General features: G+C 48.9%; 1 protein-coding gene across 1 annotated transcript in view; it reads left to right on the top strand.

Moving 5' to 3' along the window:
- LRRCC1 (leucine rich repeat and coiled-coil centrosomal protein 1) overlaps positions 1-11,383 on the top strand; it is a 58,370-nt gene extending 46,987 nt beyond the window's left edge. The window contains exons 17-20 of the mRNA XM_078875850.1: positions 3,349-3,557; positions 6,013-6,150; positions 7,507-7,642; positions 9,481-11,383. Of these exons, the coding sequence (XP_078731976.1) occupies positions 3,349-3,557; positions 6,013-6,150; positions 7,507-7,642; positions 9,481-9,603 (606 nt within the window). The 3' untranslated portion in view covers positions 9,604-11,383. The remainder of the gene's footprint in view (positions 1-3,348; positions 3,558-6,012; positions 6,151-7,506; positions 7,643-9,480) is intronic.
- The last annotated feature ends 12,027 nt before the right edge of the window (positions 11,384-23,410 follow it).

Here is a 23,410-nt window from a genome sequence, read left to right as displayed (position 1 = left end):
GATTATCTGAACCGGTCCTGGGCTTCCGCTAGGTCGACTCAGCCTCAAATGAGTACCTGGTGCGGTGTGTAGACATCACCACTAGGGAGACAAAGGCGGCCGGGTGTGGTGTTGGCAGCTTACCCCCCTCGTGGGCTGTGCCGGCCTTCATAGGTGCTCACAACAGCACTTGCTTGTTACAGGCTATACGTGGGATCTTTGTTTTTGTGCGATTGCTAGAATCACCGCTCTTCATTTTATTCCCATTTTATTAAAACACCCTCATGATCTAAACGGGCCTTGGTAACGTATTGGCTGGTGTCAGGCGGTGTATAAATAAAGGTTCATTTAACCCTTTCCTGTTCCGATGATATATATGTACGTCATTGGAACGTAATCCAAAAAAATCTCTAGCATTATTGGTACCGCGGCTCCCACAAGGCCATGCGGTGAAGGTGTGTGGCACAGTTGTCATACAATGCAGTCGTGCCGCTACGGTTCTCTGCGGTGAGTGCAGTGTCTTCAAAAACATCGGCGCTACGCCTCTCTAAATAACACGTTCCTTCGGAGTGGGCAGGTAGGAACTTGGTTGGACAGCGCATTCGTACACGACAGAGAGCTCGCGGTCACGTGACGCGCTTCAACCAATCCGGGAGCGTACATGTTTGGGAGGGGCTATGCACGACAGACAAATAATCCCTGGTGGGCAGTGTGGAACTGTTGTTCCTACCTGTAAAATTAACGCTGAAACGCTCACACGTTGTGAGATTCAGCTGTGAACAGGACCCACGCTGCAACTTGCAGATGTCTCGGAAAGGGTTAATTTCTCCTCGCATTGCGCTGTCTCGGGAAACTATGAGCGCAGGCTTTTGATGGCATCATTCGTCATTAGGCGCCGTATTTCATGAAGCACAAGGTTAAACGTTTTATCGTAGCTTCGTTAATTTGAAACTGTACACTCGCATCCATACCTGCCAGTTGTACTGCTTTGCATTTAAAACAATGCACTACAATGTGTCTGTTATTTAAGATATATATGGTCGTGAATTTATACAGTGCTGACAGAAGGGCCTCTACTCGAGAAAACTCTGGGGGGGAGCCCTGTTTAGGGGGATTTTTTCAATTTAGTTTTATTATTTATTCTGCATTGGCCAGACTTCTGAGTGCGAGTTGGGAATAGCCACACGCAGCCTTATAATAGATAAACTATGGTGTTACCCATTTATACTGCTGGGTGAACAGAGGTGAGGGGTGATTAAATGAACCTGTCTTCTTGGTTCTCTCGGTAAAGTCACGTAGAAGGGAAATAATAAAATAATAAAAATAAAACATAATAAAAATATTTTCACGACGTTTCGGCCACAATGCAAGCAGCTGTCCTCAGGTGAAGAACAGGTCTGTCGGGAAGACAGCGTCTAAATGAAAAGTCGTGAGAATTATTTTATTATGTTTTATTTTTATTATTTTATTATTTCCCTTCTACGTGACTTCACCAAAAGAACCAAGAAGATGAATCCCTGCAGTCACGAAAGCTTTAAATTGAAATTTAAGTGAACCTGCACCACTATTTTGGAAGATCGAACTGGCAAACCTCTGAATCGCAAGCTCGGTGCGCTCACCATTTCACCCCTGTGGCAGCATTATCACAACACTGGCGATAATCAGTCGGCAGTAATCGTCTGTCGTTGTGATAGCAATGCGTGGATAAACAACGCTTGAAAAACGCTTTCATGCTTTCTAAAGCCTTCGCTCAAATGAAAAATCAAGTGACTTTTCTGAAACTGGAATAACCAGCATTTAAAATAGAAGGCAAAAGTAATTGCTCGCGGTAGAACCGCGCGATTGCCTCGACTAGAGCTGATCCCCTCGTCGCTTCAGCCGCGTGCCGTGACGGGGCGCTGCAAGATCCGACCGTGTCTGTCCAGTGCTCGCCGAGCTGCGTTGGCTGCTGAACGAACACGTGAGAAGGCCGCGCTCGTTGCACACAAATTTCTCACCGCAAATGAACCACAACGCCTCGCTGATCTCGTCACGGAGTGTAAACCACCACGCTAACTACGGTCATCCTCGCAGCAGCGGATTTTGACCGGCCATCGAACAAAGACGGCCACCGCATCGTGCACTTTCGGATGCGCTTCTGCGGCCGTCTGGAAAGCTCTTCCTTCTGATATTAGGAAGCCACTGGAGCTGTGCACTTGGATATCATCCAGCTTGACAAACTCATTTCTTTAAAGCTGCATTTTTGTGTTCATTTTGTTGTTCTTCCCCCGCACCTCCGATTGACACGGTTGGCTACATACGCTGCGAAAGAAGTTCAACACACGTGCATACATACACACATCCGTGCATACATACACACATCCGTGCATACATACACACATCCGTGCATACGTTGCGACAGCCTCTGGGTCTCTCTCTGCTCGGCGCGCCGCCCCTGCGACAGCCGTGACGCTGCACTCGTCGTGAGCATGAAAGACACGGCATCTGGTGCGTAATGGTGGCGCGGCGCGTACCAGGAGATAAAAGCAGCCCCCCCCCCCCCACTCCACTCGAACCTGCTGGGAGCTCATCATCCCGTCGTGAGCAGGTCACGAAAAATAAATAAAGCCTTTCAATAAATAAATTACGCGAGTACAAATCGCACAAGTACATGCATTCCTGCCGATTTTTCCCACACATAATGCAAGCTTGGGCAAGGCAGCAACACAACAACAAGAGTCCCAGTGCCCAGTTGTCTTTCTGCTGTGCTAATTCGTTTGGAATTGCATGACAGTGAAACGTGATATTTTTTTAATTCTCAGAGCTGGGATTTTATCTATATTAATTGCAAAGAGAAATTGGATGTGAAGGCGAGGGGGGGGGGGTTTATCGTGCAGTAATTAGTAATGTGCCTGACGTCGTTAGCTCACTGCACTTGAGAGCCTCGGTTAATCACCGGTGGCTGAAAACGTGGAATCGTACACAGGATCTTAGCGATGCCAACTCAGCATTGTGACCTCTGAGCCACCAGGCCTATGCCATATCGCTTTAATTAGTAGGGGTAACAGCGCGGGGAGGCCTTCATCCAGCAGTCAGCTGATCGTGGCTGATGACAGTGATGTTCACAAAACCCATATTTTCCACCCGGCCACGAACAACATTGATGTTTCCTGTCAAACTGCCTGTCACATAAACCAAGGTCGCTGCCAGGTCCGCCGAAACCTTCAAGAACTCTCAGCGGTTCCAGCTGAGCCCTCGGACCTCTTGAGCCACCTGGCCACACTCGCAACATCGAACTTCCCGTCCAGGTAGTGTCCTAGCCAGCCCTGACGAAAGGTCACCCATCGGTCGTCCGTTTTCCTCTCCCTCCGCCCTGCCCAACGCCGGCAGGGCCTGCAGGAGCGGGACGAGACGGTGCGGCGCGCGCGGGACGAGAGTCTGGCCGCCCGGCGGGAGATGGAGTCGCGTCTGGCGGAGCAGACGGCCGCCGGCCGGGAGCTGCAGGAGCGCGCCGAGCGCCTGGACGACCGCAAGGAGCAGCTGGAGCTGGAGCTGGAGGAGGCGCGCGACCGGCTGGGACGGGCCACGCTTGAGCATGAGTGAGTGAGCTGGCGAGCGTGCGGGCGGGCGGGCAGGCGGACGAGCAGGCGGGCAAGGGGTGCGAGCAAGCCATCACGCGGGGGCGGTGATAGCATGTCGGAACACCCACCCCCCCCTTCCCCCCCCCCCCCATCGACTCGCACGCACACCACCGGGGACCCCATACAAGCCTCGCCTTCTCATCGCCCCCCCCCCCACCCCCGTTCCCACACACCCCCCTTCATCAACCCCTCCATGCCCCTAACAATAATTAGAGGAATTGTTCGAACACGCCAATTCAGAACCGTCCTGAAGTCGCCTTGAGAATCATTGAGGATTTTTACCTGGATTAGATGGGCGGGCGTTGTTGCTCCTGCTGTTATTACAATTGTTACACAAGCGCTTGTGTGGTGGGTAGCTTTGTATGGACGCAAGGGATTCCTCGCTCGGGAAAGATGAAGAAATGACGATCTCGAAGCCTTGGAGTTGAAAGTACCCTCCTCTGCATTGCCGAGGATTCTCTGGAGAGCCCCGCGCCAGACAAGCGAATCAATTTCTGATGAAACGAGGTTCCTTGAGTCGATCAAGAAGAGAGAGATGATATTTCCTGGGACACGTTTTGCGGAAATGCGGAGGCTGCAGGGGCAGAGAAAGATGGTAACTTGAAACTAAGCTATAAACTCAACTATTTTTCAGAAGCGACCTGCCAATCGCGAATGATAACTCGACGAAGTGGGCTTATCACGTGGACATTTCGAGCAGCCAAATCCTCTCTGAACGCGTGACGTTGATTCTAAATGTGGGGGGGAAAAACCGGAGGACCCGGAGAAAAATCCACGCGGCCACGGGAAGAACACGCAAACTCCAAATTTCCAGGCGACAGGGCCGGGATCGAACCCGCGACCTCCTGTGTATACCAGGCGAGGTAGTTCACATCTCATCACCGTGGCGCCCTCAACGCTCGGACCCAGGGGAGCTTGGATTGACGGTGCCGTTGTGTGGACAAGGGGCTGCGTGCCGGACAACTCGCAAGTGCAGGTTTTTCCATCGGAGGATGCATTCCGGAATCGAGGGAAACCTTTATTTCGACAGGAGGAGGAATCCGATTTGAGCTGCGAAGCTCCTCTTTTTCACTGATGGTCCAGTAGGCGTCGGGAGTTTTCAGCGACTTACAGCAGCAGCGACAACGGGGAAAAGGTGAGCAGGTCACGAAAAATAAATGAAGCCTTTCAATAAATAAATTACGCGAGTAAAAATCGCACAAGTACATGCATTCCTGCCGATTTTTCCCACACATAATGCAAGCTTGGGCAAGGCAGCAACACAACAAGACGACACACAGAGTAGTCCCTCGGTAACATTGCACATTAAAATGTAACTGTCGATACACGGGTAAGGATCAAAGTTGCATTTGCTAATGTGGTTGCATTCAGCACCATTCTGCTGCTTTGTGCCAACAAAAGGGCACACAAATCGAAACCGCGCGAAGAGACAGCCTGCCGAGTCACGTACAAACACAGCACGCACACACACAGCACGCACACACAGTACACACATACTACACACACAGCACACACACACACTACACACAGTACACACACAGCACACACACACACTACACACAGTACACTCAAAATGTCGTCCCATGTCCGACCCGCATAGCTCCGTGTAGAGTGAACTCAAAACGCACGATATAGCGATTTTTTGCGTAGAAATAGGTTGACCGCATAGACGCGAAATCGCACAAAGCGAACCGGCATGGGGCGAGGGAAACCTGTCCTGCTGAAGACAGAGCCCGGTGCCATAGGCCAGTCCATCCTAGTGGTCAACTTTCGGCTTGAGGAAAGCTAAAAAGCGGAAACGGACAAGTGGTCGTTTCCCGGCGCTCCGGTTTTCTCTCGCGCGTATGAGCAGTCATCAATTGGCTCAAAAAGATCTTAAAATAAAAACCCCAGTGTCACAGCAAGACCCTCCTGCCACTCAGCGTGGTACATCCGGATAAATAAATGATTATTATCAATAGCAATAGAGTGCAACGATGGATGTTGGGCACGCTGCGCCCGATGCTGCCCACAACCTCCGATAAGCACGAAAGAAGTTCAACATACGTACGTAGCCCCACAGATGCCTATAACAATCTACTAAATGCATGGCAGTGGGTCCCATCCAAACACTACCCAGGCTCTGTTCCTGCTTACCTTCCCAGGTCTGGCGAGATCGGGGAGGGGGGGGGTTGGCGGTGTTTGTGCGTGTTGCGGGTGATTTGGTCATAGCGATAGGAACGCTATCACGAGGAGGCATTTAATTCCCACAAGCAGACGGGAGGAAAATCCGCTCGGCACCCCCCCCCCCACCGCCCGCCCCGGATCGGCGCTGCCAAACGCAAGTCCGTCGGAGTTCGAAGTTCGCCGTGTTCACTGCGTCTCCTCTTCCCCCCCCCCCCACGCCCGTCGCGTCTGTGCCGCCGGTCGGCAGGGCGAGCAACCGCAAGTGGAGCGAGAAGGCTCAGCTGCTGTCGCGGCTCGAGAGCCAGGTGCGGCAGATGAAGGAGGGCTTCGACGCCAAGGAGGCTCGGCTCCAGCAGGAGAGGGACCAGGCCATCAAAGCACACAAGTACGCGCGTGTGCGTGCGTGCGTGCATGCGTGCGTGTGTGTGTGTGCGTGCGTGTGTGTGTGCCTGTGTGTGCGTGAGTGCGTGTGTGCGCGCGTGTGTGTGTGTGTGTGTGTGTGCGTGAGTGCGTGCGTGCGTGTGTGCGTGCGCCTGCATGTGCGTGCGCCTGCGTGTGTGCGTGTGTGCGTGCGTGTGTGCGTGCGTGCGTGTGTGTGCGTGCGTGCGCCTGCGTGTGTGCGTGCGTGCGTGGGTTGGTACTGGGGAGCGGTGGTGTCGTGGTCGGCTCGCTGCGCCACGAACCCGGCCACCCGGGTTCGATTCCCGCTCACGGACAACACCGGTGACGATTATTTGAACCGGTCCTGGGCCTCCCCTATGTTGACTCGGCCTCAAATGAGTACCTGGTGCAGTGTGTAAACATCGCCACTGGGAAGACATAGGTGGTCGGGCGTGGTGCTGGCCACCCACCCCCCCCTTCGTGTGCCATGCTGGCCTTGATAGGTGCTACTCCCTTACCGCAATTTCCCCAACAGCATGTTAAGGCTATATGGGGGGATCCTTTCTTTTTTGCTGCCAGTGACATAAATAATAAAAATATATACATAATTTCATCCAGATTTATCTCGATAGTCTTTTCGGCACCATGCCATGAGATTAAATATCAATGTTGGGTCTCTCACAGTGCAAGGAAAGGTGGTGCAATGAAGACCTTTAGGGGTGGTTAAGAATATTGTTAAGAGGACAAGGGAGGTAGGGCTTAAATAGTTTGGGCACGTGTTGACGAGAGACCAAGAAGGTTTTGGGGGATGGAGACGCCACGGGTGCAGGGCAGGAGGAGGAGAGGGAGAGATGGGAGGATGCGGTGGAGCGAGATAAGAGGACGGCGGTGGACGTGACGAGTGATGATGCACAGGATAGAAGCACATGGACGGAGGAAATCTGAGCAATCCGACCGCACACACGTGGGGGACTTGTGTCTTAGAAGAAGGAAGCAGAGCAGTGCGACCCTTTGATGGAAGCGGATATCACAGACCTACCTGTGAGATCCCTTTTAGTGACTTCCGCTCCTCACAAGTAGGGAGCAGCACTCTCCAACACGCTCCGCCACTGAGAGTCACGTGATGGTGAAACCAATATTTTTCATTATGGAAGCAGCACCTTGGCCACATTAAGTGTGAAACGAAACGAATCGCGATGGGTATTTGTGCAGTCCTTGGGTGTCCAGACTGTGACCATCACCGCGCTACACTCGGGAGCCCGGTTTGATCGCAGCCTGTGTTCGAACCGAGAGTATCCAGGCAATTGACAGTTGACTGCACACGTAAATGTTTCTACGCGGTACTTTTCGCGGTCGCCAGGGCGGCCCTTGACAAGCTCCGTGAGGCCGATGACGCCTTCCGGCGGCAGCTGGAGAGCGCCCACGCCGCACACCAGGCCGAGCTGGCGCTCGTGTCCACAGACAGACAGCGCCAGGTGGAGGCCGCCAATCTCTCGGTACGACCGCCCCCCCCCTCCCCCCCGTTCAGCCGCCGAGACCGCGTGTGTGTGTGTGTATATGTAAGTATGTTGAACTTCTTTCGGCACCGTACGTAGCCAGCCGTGCTAATCAGAGGTACCGGGGAAGGACAACAAACTAAACGCAAAACAAAAAAGGAGGCGGGCGATGCGCGTAGGAGGAGATGGCCGCCCTTTGATGCGTGAGACGGTCGGCGGTGAGAAGTCCACGGAGGAGGAGGAGACACGTGGCTGCCTCACGGCCGCCTTTTTAAATCCTTTATATTAAGTTCACTTGCTTGCGCGCTTACGACCGTGCAAATCTTTCGGTCGTTTTTTAACCCACTTCCCGTGATCCAATCGAGCTGACATTTTGCACACAGACTCGTTGTGCGTGACAATTTATTTTCGTGAAAATTTTTTTCCAAAATTTTCCACTTTTTAGGAAAAAAAATATTTCATATTTAATTTAAAATACCAATGTGATAAAAATGAAACTCTTACTCAAGAAAAACAGAAATGAATAATAAAATAAAACCGATGCCACGCATATAAAGGATTTATAGTGAAAAACTTTGTTTTTACGGGTTAATTTTTTTATCTCCGAGTGGAACTTTGGGCCAGCACATGAATCGAGAACCACGATCCACCAATCCCGACCTCCACCCCGATGGATTGCGCAGGCATCCGACGCAAGATGCATAATGCGCGTGTGAGGAACGCCTTTGACTCGCCGCCTCCTACGCTGGGGACAGCCGCGGCGATTCAAGCCAACAGCTGCCAACGCCGTCACACCTCCGTGCCGTCTCCGCGTGTTGGGAAATTATTTTTGTACGCTTTCCAACTTTGGTTGAATGCGTTGATGCATGAGACCTGTCCGTCTGTCTGTCTGTAGCGGTGGGTCACGAAAACCAGTGGTCGTTACCATTAGGAAACTTTGCCTGTGTAAAACTGGCCGAATGGATCAAGAGGTTGCCTAAAACTTGCTGATAAAAAGACTAGCTCGAAAAGAACTCGCCTTTTCTGCAAAGGCAATGATTTCACGTGCCAGGCCTCCCCTTGACCTCGATACTTGTGACCTCCAAATTTTCCCAACCCGAAAATGAACTGTTAATTGCTCAATTGGGACTGTACATCGCAATCATCGCCCCCTACTGGCAGACGAATGCCCGATTGCAGGCCAGGGGTCACCCTGTTGCTCACAGAGAGAGAGCTGCCACTGGGGGAAGCGCCCTGTCAAATGTTGAAGATGAAATGTGATGTAAATTGCTCTGAGATACCCTGGTGTACAGGATCCCTATATCAAAAACAAACCGTCATCAATCCTGTCTCATCTCATGACGTCACACGTCATGTGACTTTATTTCGTTGTGCGGCACGGAACGTCACGGTAATATCGCTGAACGCTTCCGCAGACAAATGCGTGTTGGTAATCGTTGCAGAATTTCATCCTATGTAGATTTATATAATGCCTCCCTCCAAGGCGTTTTACAGCAATTATACAATTGTACATTAGATGACGGTGTTTGGGATAACGAGTTAGATTTTGATTTAAAGCTTTCGTGACTGCAGGGATTCATATTATTGGTTCTTTTGGTGAAGTCACGTAGAAGGGAAATAATAAAATAAAAATAAATTCTTATTATTAAGTCACGTAGAAGGGAATGTTTTTTTTCCCTTTTACGTGACTTTACCGAAAGAACCAGGAATATAACGAGTTAGGTTAATAAAAGTGGCGCTGTACAGTTATGGTAGTGGTGGCGTAATTACGGTACCCATGATTTGTCATCCCTGTGTTTTTTGGGGGGTGTTTTTTTCCCCCCCTCTCTCTCTCACAGGTCCAGAGGGTGGAGGAGGAGATGCGCGCTTTGCTACGCGAGACAGCCAGCGGCAAGAAGTCCACGGAGGAGAAGATACGGCGTCTCACGGCCGCCTTGACGGAACTGCAGCAAGAGCTGTGACTGCTGTCGCGAACGCTCGCACGCTCACGCGTGCCGCCAAATCCCATCCCCCCCACCGAGACGTGGAGCTTGGTCAGAGCGATAGGACCATCGCGCATCACACCTCAGGCTTGTCACCGGGTCCAACACCGATTGGCATTCTGGCCACAATGTTTACCATTGGGACTTTGAATGGGGGGGGGGTATGATGTGGAAAAATTGTCTTTCACTGGGTGCGTAAACTATTCAGTGTCTCTTACTTATTCGGCGATTTGTCGAGATTCTGGATCGCTCTTCGATTCAAGAAACAAAGAAAGAAAAACATGGTCCGTCTCTGTTGTTTCTCCATTTTGTCTTGTTTGAGCAGTCGTATTTTGCTCCGTTAGCTCAAATGTGACATTTGCATATCGTTTACATGAATTGTCATCAATCAGTTCTTACATGCGCGATTCACTTGCTGTGTTGTGAGCGGAAGGAATATTTTTTTAAAGATTTCCTCATTGAAATGTCTAGTCATTAGAGTTTGATAACGTTGTAGATGTTGTGTGTGTGTAGATGTGTGGGGAAGTGCAATGGTTTGTGCGCTGGCGCTACGTTTCTTGGTGACTTTGATTCGTGGCCAAACTCATCGGTGACATCCAAAACGTCTCCTAGGTCAACTTAACATGAAATGGGGACATCTAAAGTGTGCTTAGGTAAACATCAGCTCTGGGCAAACGTAGGTCGCCGGGTTTGTTACTGGCAACACCATCCCCTTGTGGACACTTAACAGCACTTAATCCAATGGCCCGTGATGTCCAAATGGGGGCAGCCCTCTTTGTCGCGTCGTGGTTATCGCGTTGCGTGTAGAGTTCAAGTCTCGGCCATGGTGATCAAAATGAGTGGCAAATGGTTGTTTGAATCTGGTTTGTCCTTGGTTAGTTCGAATTTGGCCTTTAATTTGATACGGAACGAGGCTTGTGCTGGCATCAGTACTGAGGATAAATGTGAATGGGCATGATTTTTTTGCTGCCCACCCAGTCTCTCAAAGGCTTAACATTACACTCACGAACGGAATTTCCCTCCCTCGCTCTCTAGTACCTAACAGGGGATTCCTGTGTCTGTGTACACATGCATACATACACACTCTGGGGAGCGGAAAAGCAAAGCGGTTGGCTCGCTGCGTTAAGAACCCGTTTGACGAATCAAAGTCACCAAGCAACGTAGTGCCAGCGCACAAACCATTACGATTCCCCACACATCTACACACACACATCTGCAACACCAATGACGATTATCTGAACCAGTACTGGGCCTCCACTCGGTCGATTCGGTTTCAAGCGCAAACATCGCCCACTGGGGATACAAAGGCGGTCGGGAGTGATGCTGGTCACCCCCCCCCCCACCCTCGTGTGCCATGCTGGCCTTCATAGGTGCTCGCTAACAGAACTTCCCCCAAAATTATGCTGAAGTTTATGCGTGAGATATTTGTGTACACATATGCGTGTGTTTTTTTGACTGCATTAAATTATTTTTTTAGTTTTTACACTGATCTGGACAATTATTAGGAGTCGTTGTTCAAGTTATTCAGTACGGGGGGGGAGGGAGACTTTTTCTCCTGCTCGGCATTTTTTTTTTCAAAGTGATGGAACTGTTAATCTTCCAACCGCTGACTGTAACAATTTTATTGTCGAACGAGCGACCCGCGGCCGACCGCCAGTGCCGCCCGCCAACGCACCCACCAAAAAAAACAAAAAGTTTAATTATAAGACCCGTGGGTTTTTTGTTTTTATTATTTTTTTATTTTATTTTATTTTTTACTATTTTTATTATGGTTTTTTGCTTTTATATTTTCAAAAAAATGTTTTTCTATCTACCTGACTTTACCGAAAGAACCAAGAATATGTATAAGACACATTTATACGTTGTTGCCAGCTCGCGTTAATCCATCCGGCCGAGCAGAGCCGTACAGACACATCGGTGCGCTTCGGCACCCAGCTGGAAGTAACGCGCCCCCCCCCATCTAAAGACAACGAATAAAATCCGACAGCGTTTAAAATTTTACAACGCGGAGAAGGGTGAGAAAAGCTATGGGAGGAGCAGCACAGATGAGCTTTCGAGCCATAGGAAGGATGCGCGCATCGTTTGCTGTGTTTTTTTTTATCCATTTACTTGTTTTGGATAATATCAGGCTTTCATTTTTTGTACACTCCCTTTGATCCCAACCTTTGATCCCAACGGGGGATCGTAACAGATGAGATTCGGGTTAGCTTCACCATCGGTCAAATGGAACACGTGGTGATGATAAAACACCGATTGAAAGTGTGGAGGGAGTGCCCCAGATAATCGCGGTGATTATTTTGTTTTTTTTGGGCCGGACTGCAAAATTGAGATCCATTTCAGTGCTGCACGGTTCAGTTGGTCTTATTTCATTGCACAAAACAAACACAAACCTGCACTTCTGTTTTCATCAATTTGCGGTTGAACCTTGTTTTGTAGACACTTTCATACAAAATTTCTACGGCGCGAGAGGATTTTGGATTTCTGCGGAAGTACACAGAACGACCCGCTATTGTTCCTCGTCAGCATGACTTCATGGTCAGCACAACATTCTAACAATGTTAAAGAAAATGTTGTTAATCAAAGCGCAGATGATTAAGCACTACAAAGGATATAGTCCTTTTCCAAGAGTGCTATTCAAAGACTCGGACATCAATTTATTTTACATCCCTTTGTGCTCTTTTACACTTTTATCAATATATTCCGTCGATCACGTTTTATATGGACAGCTTTTATTTTTTTTTTCAAGAGTATTTGATGCCGCCAAGACAGAGAGGGAAATCAATTGTGGAATGTTGAATGCGGTGATTTTCGAAAGAAGTTTTCTTAAAAGGGTTTCTTTCCGAGCGGGGCCTGCGCCCATCGTAGCCCACAATGCCCAGCACGCTCCCCCTTTAATCTCGGAGAGTGTCCGACGGACGTCCCCGCTCCCCCGCTTGTTAACACGACGTTGACCTAATTCTAGATTTGAAGGTTTCGTGACTGCAAGGATTCATACTCTTAGGTTTTTTCGGAAAAGTCACGTAGGTAAAAAATAAAATTTAAATTAATAAAAGTAAAATAAAAAAAATCACGACGTTTCGGAGGCAACACAAGCTTCAGTCTTCAAGTGGAACCGTCACAGCACGATTGCTGTATCAAGTAAAGAGATATTCCAAGAGACCCGACCTTGTATATATACTGGTTGAGGGGGGAGGAGCCAAGGTAGGCCCCTGGATCGGAGTTTTTTTATTATGGTAAGGTTGGTGCGGCTAAGGCTGCTGCTAGGAAAGAGCCTTTGTTGTGTAGACTGGTTGAGCTGGGAGGTGCCAGAGTTGTTAAGGTGCGGCTGCTGCTAATGGGACTGATCCTTTGTTATGTAGATGGTAGAAGCAGAAAAGCAGGTCACGAAGAAACAGCCCCTTTTACTTTTATTAATTTTTATTAAATTTTTTACCTACGTGACTTTACCGAAAAAACCTAAGAGTACGACGTTGACCTGGCACCGCAACCTCCCGGCAGATTGTCCGCAAGCGCGCGCGACGGCGTGCGGAGGTAACATTGTACCTGCGTTGATTTGAAGAAGTAACCTCACCACCGGGCGCCACGCTGTGTCTTCATCTGGTAAGCAGGCGAGGGTCAACATCCGACTCAATGTTGCTCGCCGCTCTTCCGGCACTGGGAAGACATTCTCTCCCCCCCCCACGCCAACCCACCCCGTGATCAGTCCGCACCGTGACAACCCCACGTAGTTGCGGTGGCGAGATGTTTACTACCTCGCCTGGTGTGCAGGAGGTCGTAGGTTCAACCCCGACCCTGACGCCTGCTGTGTATTTGGGGTTTGCATGTTCTCTCTTCCCCGTGGTCGTGTGGATTTTCCCCCGGGTCCTCGCGTTTCCCCCCCCCCTCCACATCTAGAAACACGCGTTTAGAGTATTTGGCTGCTATAAACGTCCACACGAAGTAAAGCCACCTGGTTGAGCGATCATTTGTGATAGCCAGGTTGTGTCTGAAAAAGAGTTGCATATCTCAGTGGTCCTTACCTGGTAAAAAATTTAAATAGTTTTATTGTTTAAAGTTTGAACTGCTTGCTCCGTTCATCGGTGCGGTAAAAATTAAACACAACATTGCGTAACCTCTTCTCTCCTTCGCCAAGCTCACTGCTCTTCGCTCGCCTACTTCTTTTTCCCCTCCAGGCAGCTGCTTTGCATTCACCAAACCCGTCGCTTTTCTGTGGCTCATGCGCCTTTTCGGGAACAAATCCCCGCGAGTACAGATTGTGGGTCAGAGTTTGGAGAGACGGCGGCGTGGGGGGCTTTGTTAGCGCTCAGCCTTGGCCACCCACCGCCCGATAATCTTGGCAAATAACGTTGCATTAACGTTCAACCAAACTCTTCAAATGCGGACGGCTTGTCCGCATTAACCACTGCGCACGTGTATTCCATTATATTATATTCTACGAGTAGACATGGGTGTAAATGTCTTAAACTGCAATAGATTTGTTTTGGGGCTGAAGCGCAAATGCTTTTTTTGTTCAAATTGGGGTCCCCATTTCATGCGTTTCGTTTTTCTTTTATGTTTTTTTTTATCCGTCCCAACCCCTCCTGGCCTCAATCAGAGTAAAAGAGCCCTTGGCAAACAATGTATTTGGCAGCAGAATGGATCCCTGCCGCGGATCGCAGGCTTCAGAGACGATGACCTCCTCACTCCCCCTCCCCACCACCACCAACCACCACGAGTGTTTTATTTGCGCTGGCACGCGGCACCGCTGTAATTCCACTGTTTATCGTGTGCCACAATAGGGAGCTCTCTCCACGCCTCGCGGCTTCATCCTCGGATCTGAAGGGGTCGATCGGGGGAGGACTGTCCCATGCTGTGTTCGTGACCCGAGCGTTCGATTGCAGCCTTCAGGGCGTACATCTCTCGTGTTTTCAACTTGTCTTCGTCCACAGCGTGATTTTATCCGTGCGCGAGTCGTCCTGAAACTTGCGGCATTTGGATTTTGATGACGACAGCAGGGTAGCTGTGGGGGGGGGGGCGGGTGGTGTGGTCAGGCTGCCCCCCGCTGCACTCCCTCGTCAGGTCAGGGTTGTGGTCAAGATGACATCTAGCCCAATGCTGTTGATGACACCACACCTCACCTTCCGCTCAATCCATCGTTGCAGAGCCGACGCGTGACTTCGCACTCGTTACGCACAAAGTGCTTGCCGCAGATGAACCACGGCACCTTCCTGGTCTTGTCAAGGAGCATAAACCTCCATCGCGCAAACTCCGGTCGTCCTCGCAGCAGCAAGCGGATTTTGGCTGCCCATCGAACAAAGACGGTCACCGCATCACGTGCTTTCAGAAGCGATTCTGCAGCCGTCTGGAACGCTCTTCCGATGTTGGTGAACGCCAATGGAGTTATGCACTTTTAAGTCTTCTAGATCGAAAACGAATTTCTTTAGAACTGCTTTTTGTGTTCAGCGGGGGATGCGAAAGAAGTTCAACAGAGATACATCTTAGTCCACCGTCTGGTTTTGGATCTTTGGTTTCTGACCTCTGGGAGCCACTCCAAACCCCGTCTCGGCAGCTTTCCCCCTCCCCCGTCCCACGAGCGTGTCTCAACCATCGCAACTTCTTTGCTGATTAAAATTTGCCACACTGCAGTGCGTGTATTCGTTTGCAAAAAAAAAGTGCAATTCGTAAAGCGTAGCTGCTTTAAACAAAATCGTAATTGAAGTCGAACACGACTGCCCTCGAGGGAATAAAGGTGGATCATGAGACCACTCTCCATATCTCGCCTCATCTCTTTCCATGTCCCCTCCGCTCGTGCTCAGCGTTCTCAATCTTCTCTCTCTGTCCCTCCTCCCTATGCCCAATCTCTGTTCCTTCTTCCTCATTGCACCACTCCATTGGAATCAACTTCCCCTGTACATTGAGCAGCACTGCACCATAGACTCAACATTGCACTATAGACTCAACACTGCACCATAGACTCAGCACTGCACCATAGACTCAGCACTGCACCATAGACTCAACACTGCACCATAGACTCAACACTGCACCATAGACTCAACACTGCACCATAGACTCAACACTGCATCATAGACTCAGCACTGCACCATAGACTCAGCACTGCACCATAGACTCAACATTGCAACTATAGACTCAACACTGCACCATAGACTCAGCACTGCACCATAGACTCAGCACTGCACCATAGACTCAGCACTGCACCATAGACTCAACACTGCACCATTGACTCAGCACTGCACCATAGACTCGGCACTGCACCATAGACTCAGCACTGCACCATAGACTCAGCACTGCATCACCGACTCAGCACTGCACCACAGACTCAGCACTGCACCACAGACTCAACACTGCACCATAAACTCAACACTGCCTATAGACTCAGCATTGCACCATAGACTCAGGACTGCACCATAGACTCAGCACTGCACCACCGACCCAGCACTGCACCACCGACCCAGCACTGCACCACAGACTCAGCACTGCACCACAGACTCGGCACTGCACCATCGACTCGACACTGCACCACAGACTCAGCACTGCACCATCGACTCGGCACTGCACCATAGACTCAACACTGCACCATAGACTCAGCACTGCACCATAGACTCAGCACTGCCCATAGACTCAGCACTGCACCATAGACTCCGCACTGCACCACAGACTCAGCACTGCACCATAGACTCAACATTGCACCATAGACTCAACACTGCACCATAGACTCGGCACTGCCCCTTTAAATTCAGCAGTCCCACTCAACCTTCCGATCCTCTAAAAGCCTCACCTCTTCTCCAATGCTCATCCTCTTCACTCTCCTTGCCCCTCCACTCCTTCCCGTCCCTCCCTGTAGCCCTTTCACGGCCCCCATGTCATCTCTGTTAGGGCCACTCATTCCTCAACCCTTGCACGCCCCTGTCATAAAAAAATAATTGTGTTCTTGAGTGAAGTTTTTCTATGTAAATATCAAATAAGATACGACGGCAGAGATCTTTATCGTGTAGGAGCCACACATTCATAAGCACGAGCACCCAAATTCTTCAATCGGATCCTGCGAACATCCGACCCCTCGCCAGCAGAGTGGAGCGGGTCGTGGGGTGAAGAACCTCCACCGACCCCTCGCCAGCAGAGCGGTAGGGGTAATGGTCTTGCAAATGAACCGGTCCCTGATTCATACTCTTAGTTTTTTCTAAGACCTTGAAGGTCGGTAAACCAACCTTCAATGTGATCCGCCACTGAAAATGTGCCACTTGAAATTCCAAGTTTCTTATCCTGCTCCTCCATGAAATCCCTTGCCTTATTTGCATTCTCACAGTCAAAGTTATACGCCGATTTTTGTTCCATTGCCTAGTTAAATTCCAGCTCGCAGGGCCCTGTTTAAGGCAGTTGGCCAATTACATAACACCCAAGTTTCTGCCGCAGTGGCCATTAGAAAACTATTTCAATGCGCGGTCTGCCATCCTTTCCTCGGTTGGTGCAGACGCGGGCGATTTGCAGGCGAGGCCGGGACGCGTTCCGTCGCGCGGACGGGAGGCACCGATGTTGCCTCTCGTGTCGTTCGAGAGCCGCCCGCAACGGCCGTCGATTGCATCGCAGTGCTGTGACAGGCGAGATCCGGCGCAGCGCAACAAGAAAAAAAACTAATTTCGCGATGATGGACGGGGTCTCGTAGCGACACATTGCCAGGCTTAGTGACCTCAAAGCCCCCACCCCTTCCTCTCTCGCCACGCTCGCTGCCTGATGATCACAAGCTGTCTGGTTTGCGCTGTTTTCCCGGATGATATTTCATATGCCAAACCAACGCTGCCACCTCACCGCCACAACCTGCATTTATGAAACAAGATCACCGAGTCTGGGGACATCCTTGAATTGAGAGTGGCGTTCATGCCCAGTGGCAGGAGGGATGCTTCTGAGCAAATAGCAGAGCTGCGGTAACTACTTTTAACTCACCCGGGTTACTCGAATTCAAGTATAATCTCGATTTAAAGCTTTCGTGACTGCAGGGATTTGTATTATTGGATCTTTCGGTAAAGTCACGTAGAAGGGAAATAATAAAAAAATAAAATTCTCACGACGTTCCGGCCACAACACAAGCAGCCGTCCTCATGCCAACAAACATGCTTGTGTTGGGGCCGAAACGTCGTGAGAATTGTAGTTTTATTTTTTCCCTTCGACGTGACTTTACCGAAAGATCCAAGAATACAAGTGTCCATCTCAACCACAGCTGGTTTTGTATTTAAAACACGCACGAGTCGGTCTTACCATTTCTGGCAATCAAACGTTCAGATGTTTAATCACCAAATAGAAACCTTTTGCAGGGAATCAAGTCTGCATTAACGGCACGTACCTGTGGTGGACATGCATAAACAAGCACGCTCTGATAATGTATGCGTTGCCTTTGAAACTGATTGGCCTCCACCAGAGACAACCTTCTTTATGGCCTAGTCTCACCAGTGTCAGAACAGAGAATGTCAAAAGGCGTACACAACAAAGACAAATGCACTATCAGAGCATTTATAGACTCGGGGTGAGCAACTGTATTATGGGACCTTCAAAACACAATGCATATATTATTATTATCAGAGCATGTGTGTTTCCATGTTCCTTACAAGTTCGCGTGGTTGATGCAGACTTGATTCCTTGCAAAATATATCTGTTTGGTGTTTCAACATCTGAAGACCTGAAAGGGTAAAACCTATTCTTATTTGTCACGCTTTGATACTGGCAAAAAAAGTCTCATGGTTTGGTTTCGCCTGTAGAGACCGGCCCAAATGTCAGTTCTATAAACCCTGACCCCCCCCCCCCCCAAAATGTGGTGGGGCGAAGTTTATGAACAAGCTCACATCTGGCGGCTCGTCGACACGAACGAGGTCACATTTACATGTCTGGCAAGAGCGCGTTAAATAGTCTCCAGCCAAATCCACCATCTGCGGTCCACATGCTGGGCATGCACGCACACGCGTGTTTACACGTGTGTGTGCACTTGTGCATGCGGTCTCAGGAGCTCCAACGTTTCCCCTCGTCGTTCGCGAAACTTGGCTATCCACTTTTCTGGCTGTCGGCGAACCACATCGGCAACTCGACACTCTGCTGCATCGCGAGAGAGAGAGAGAAAAAGCGATGAGATAATTTAATTTGTAAACTATAATTTAATACTTGCACTTTTTTATTAACTTAATAATAATGAATTTAGTAGTAGGTTTTTACCCTTTTAAACTGGTACAAAACTGACACCTTTATTCAAGGCATCATGTTTGCAATATCATTATCAGAGTTGCTTCTTTTTGTTTGCTTTTTTCACTACTTGTGTTGTGGTTATTGCAAACATGATGCCTTGTATAAAGGTGTCAGTTTTGTACCAGTTTAAAAGGGTAAAAACCTACTACTATATTTTGCCACTGCTAAAAGAGATCTCATAGAATAATGAATTTAATTTGTATTGTTGTGATAATTAACATGTGTTTAATAGCTTGTGCATTTATTTAAAGTAATTCGTTCAAAAAAGATAGGTTTTCGTAGGCCAATTTAATTATCCGCGAAAATGTTTCTATTCACGTGCTTCTCTGGAAGGTATCCCTCGCGAATAACGAGGGAACAACGTGACACTGTAACGCGTTGACTTGCAAGTGAGCGTGGGGCAGAGCCAATCCATGACATTCAGATCGTCCGTGCTCTTGGCGAGGACATTTTCCCCTTACTCGGGGAAGTATATCGGTAGGTAGATTTGAAGCTTTCGTGACTGCAAGTATTCATATTCTTAGGTTTTTTCGGTAAAGTCACGTAGGTAAAAATTTTAAATTTATAAAAGTAAAATGAAATAAAGATAAAAAAAATCACGACGTTTCGGAGGCAACACAAGCTTCCGTCTTCAGGTGGAACCGTCACAGCACGATAGCTGTATCAAGTAAATGAGAGATTACAAGAGCTACCACTCCGTATATATAATGGTTGAGGGGGGAAGGGCCCGGAAAGGCACACTTTTTATTAATATGGTAAGGGAAGGCTTAAGACTAAGAATAGACTGCATAACAAAAGACTGAGCCTTTGTTATGGAGAGGTGCGGTTTGTGACTAACGCCTAGCCTACATAACAAAAGTGTGAAAAAATAAAAAAAATAAACCTGGTAAAACAAAACTGGCTGTCTATCAGTAACCTGTAATAGTTGTCTGTCAAATAAGATGGTCCAAATAAGTGTAGTTACATCTTTTTTGCATATATATCGGTAGGTATGGGGTAGGTTGCTTCGGGCGCTGTCCGATCACTACCCCAACACCCACCACCGGGTGTACGCCCGATGGACCGTTGAGCATGCGCTCTGTTTACACTCGCTGTAGATTCGCGTCAAAAGCTTGTGCTGCTTTAAAACACATTGTCCTGCGGAGGGAGCTGGTAGGAACGTTGGGTTGCTCGGTCAATGGCCAGGGTCAACAGCGGCGTGGTGTATTCCGCAAATATGCCCGACTGTGAGGGCGGGCACACGCCGGCGTGAGTAGGTTAAACGTTGCGTTTAATAAGGGCACCACGGGGTGACCAGCCCCTCCCTACCCAGCCCCACCTTCCCCACCCAGCCCCTCCCCACCCTTCCCACCCAGCCCCTCCCCACCCTCCCCTCCCCCCCCTCCCCACCTAGCCCCTCTCTCCCCACCCAGCCCCTCCCTGCACGACGGACGGACACAATAATCCCCTGTGGGCTGGTGTAACCAGGAGGTTCCTACCAGTATGAATCGGAATCTACATTTAGACCGGCGGAATCTAACGAGCCTACGAATCTTTTTTTGTTTTGCACAGTTGTCCTAACGATCAAAGTAAGCTCGTCGCTGCCCGTAACGCGTTCATTAAAATTGAAGCGTCTTGTTCGGTGGCATTTTCGTGTTCACAGCACCAGAAATGTGAAGCAAAGGCCGGCTTTACTAATTTCCTCCGAAAGACCAAAACAAACGCTTGCTCTCGGCTGAAAGCTAATCTTTCACGGTGACATTATAACCGCCGGAAACTTCGCCAGACGTTCGTCAACCGGAGTGAAAATGTCTAAAATGCGTCTAATATGGGAGAGAGAGACACACCCAAACAACAGTCTCTTTTTCCTAGATCACAAAAATGTTTGCTTGCAATGGCCGCGAAGGCTGTGGGAGGAATATGGGGCGGGGGGTGGGAAGAAAAAAACAACCAAAAAAAATGAAAGCATATATCCGGTAGACATGATGTGCCGTTTAGCGGCGCCTTTCCCCCCAGGGGAATGATTAGCGCGCCTCAAGACGATCGCACTCCGCCTATCTCCGCCGCGCACACCAAACCTCCCGCGTGCACTCTAATCCGGTGTTTGCCCCCCCCACCACGCGCTCGTGGAATTGGCTTTGGAGTGGGCGACGGCGTTTGGTGTCTTTGTTCCCCCGTAAAGTGCCGACCAATCCATTGGTCGCGGCCGATTTGCTCCAGAAGCAGACCGGCAGAAGCTCCCGCGGAGAGAGGAGAGTATATACTCTTAGTTTTTTCGGTAAAGTCACGTAGGTAAAAAAAATGAAATTTAAATTAATAAAAAATAAAATAATAAAAATCGCGACGTTTCGGAGGCAACACAAGTCTCCGTCATCAGGTGGGACCGTCACAGCCAGATTTGCTGTATCAAGTGAGGCAGGGATTCCAAGATGCAAGTTCTTAAATACAAAAGAGAGAGGAGAGGATATTTCTTGTTTGGGTGCCTTGACCGGGTCTGTGGAGCGGGCGTCGGGAGCTGGAGGTTGCAGGTGCTGCGCTGTGCTGTGCTGTACGTGCTGTCTGTGTGCTGTTTGTGCGCGCTGTCTGTGTGCTGTCTGTGCGCGCTGTGCTGTGCAGCGTGCTGTCTGTGTGCTGTCTGTGCGCGCTGTGCTGTGCAGCGTGCTGTCTGTGTGCTGTCTGTGCGCGCTGTCTGTGTGCTGTCTGTGCGCGCTGCGCGGTGCGGCGTGCGTTTGACGCACGGTTGCCGTGAGAAAAAGCGAGACCCGTACGAGTTCCGTGCGAATTCCTTCATACACCACATCGTCAAGGACTCCATTTGTCGCCAAATTTCTGGGGGGGGGGGGGGGGAAGCGAACAAGAGACGTTGGGCACCTATCTCCCCCACACCCCCCGCCAAATATATATTTGGATATCAGCAATTATTGTTGCTGATGATAGCGCATCATTGAACATGCTACAGTCAGCCACAATCCTTCTCGAAGGCGTCTCCCTGTCTCCGTGGCCCTACAATCGACCGTCTCCCCTCTCTCTGGCTGCCGCTGTCACCAGCCTCCGAGTCGTCTACAATTGTTTTGCGTTCAAATGTCGTCTTCTAATAAGTATAACCCGTAAAAATAAAGTTTTTCACTAGAAATCCTTTATATGCGTGGCGGCTAGAGTCCTCTCGTCCTCTCGCTTGAGATGGCTGCCACCTATGGGTCAGATGATTGCATTGCACCATTAAGCAATTGGTAATTAAATATAATATTTTTGTCCTAAAAAGTGTAACATTTTGGAAAAAAAGTTTCACGAACATTAATTGTCACGCACAACGAGTCTGTGTGGAAAATGTCAGCTCGATTGGATCACGGTAAGTGGGTTAAAAACGACCGAAAGATTTGCACGGTCCTAAGCAAGCAAGCGAACTTAATATAAAGGATTTAAAAACGCGCCTGCTTTTGTAGGATTTCCTCCGTAAGTTCAGCTTCGCGTGATGCGCGATGAGACCTCGTGCCAATCGCGGTATAGAACAGCGTTGTTTATTTGATTGTTATTATTACATGATACCGCCCCTCCCAATGAGTACAGAGATGAGTAGTTACATTTCATGATTATAATTATGATCTCTAACTGGGATTGAGCAAGGGCCAGTTTGATTGCTAGTGGAGGGGTTATTTTTGTCCAGCAGTGTAGGATTGACATTGATTATCCCCCCCCCCGCCACTCGAACTGACCATTTCAAGAATATTTCCCCTCTCCCACTCATAACTGGCTACGATTACACACGGCAGAAGGGTTTTTTTTTGTTTTACTTCCCAGAATTCCACATTATCGAACACGTTGGCTCCAGCAGGGCTATGCGGCGTTTAACCAGAGGAGTAAGAGTGATCTGCAAGGCCTCAGGACTGCGCCAGACTAATCTTGCCTAAGGCTGGAATAAATCATTGCATAGATTGTTCAGAGGAATTTGTTGAGGGTAAAATTTTCATAAAATGTGAGTGGGAAAAAGTTTTTTTTAAGTGGTTTACTTCCTCGGTAAATGTAATATTTCGTTGTTTCAGTAAAAAAATACATATGGAAAGTCGATATTATGTTTTTTTAAGCGGCGTTTCTAACACTTTAAAGACTTTTGATTTGAAGCTTTCGTGACTGCAGGGATTCATATTCTTGGTTCTTTCGGTAAAGTCACGTAGAAGGGAAATAATAAAATAATATAAATATAAAACAAAAATTCTCACGACGTTTCGACTGCAACACAGGCAATCGTCATCAGGTGTGAAATCCACAGCAATAAAATTTGACATTTTCTTGCTGTGGATTGCTGTGGATTTCACACCTGATGATGATTGCTTGTGTTGCAGTCGAAACGTCGTGAGAATTTTTTTTTAATATTTATATTATTTTATTATTTCCCTTCTACGTGACTTTACCGAAAGAACCAATAATACTTTAAAGAATCTTCAGCACCGCTCTCGTTTTTTATATTTTAATGCCACGATGGTGGCTTACAGTGCATTTTGGATGCAGATTAACCGATTAACTTTCCATCCATTTTCGTTTCCCCCACCTCCCTCCTTACCCATTTTCTCGGTCACATTATATA

The sequence above is a fragment of the Lampetra fluviatilis genome, chromosome 42 (genome assembly GCF_964198595.1).
Source record: "Lampetra fluviatilis chromosome 42, kcLamFluv1.1, whole genome shotgun sequence".
NCBI classification, from domain to species: Eukaryota; Metazoa; Chordata; class Hyperoartia; order Petromyzontiformes; family Petromyzontidae; genus Lampetra; species Lampetra fluviatilis.
This window is presented reverse-complemented; position numbering and strand designations above follow the sequence as displayed.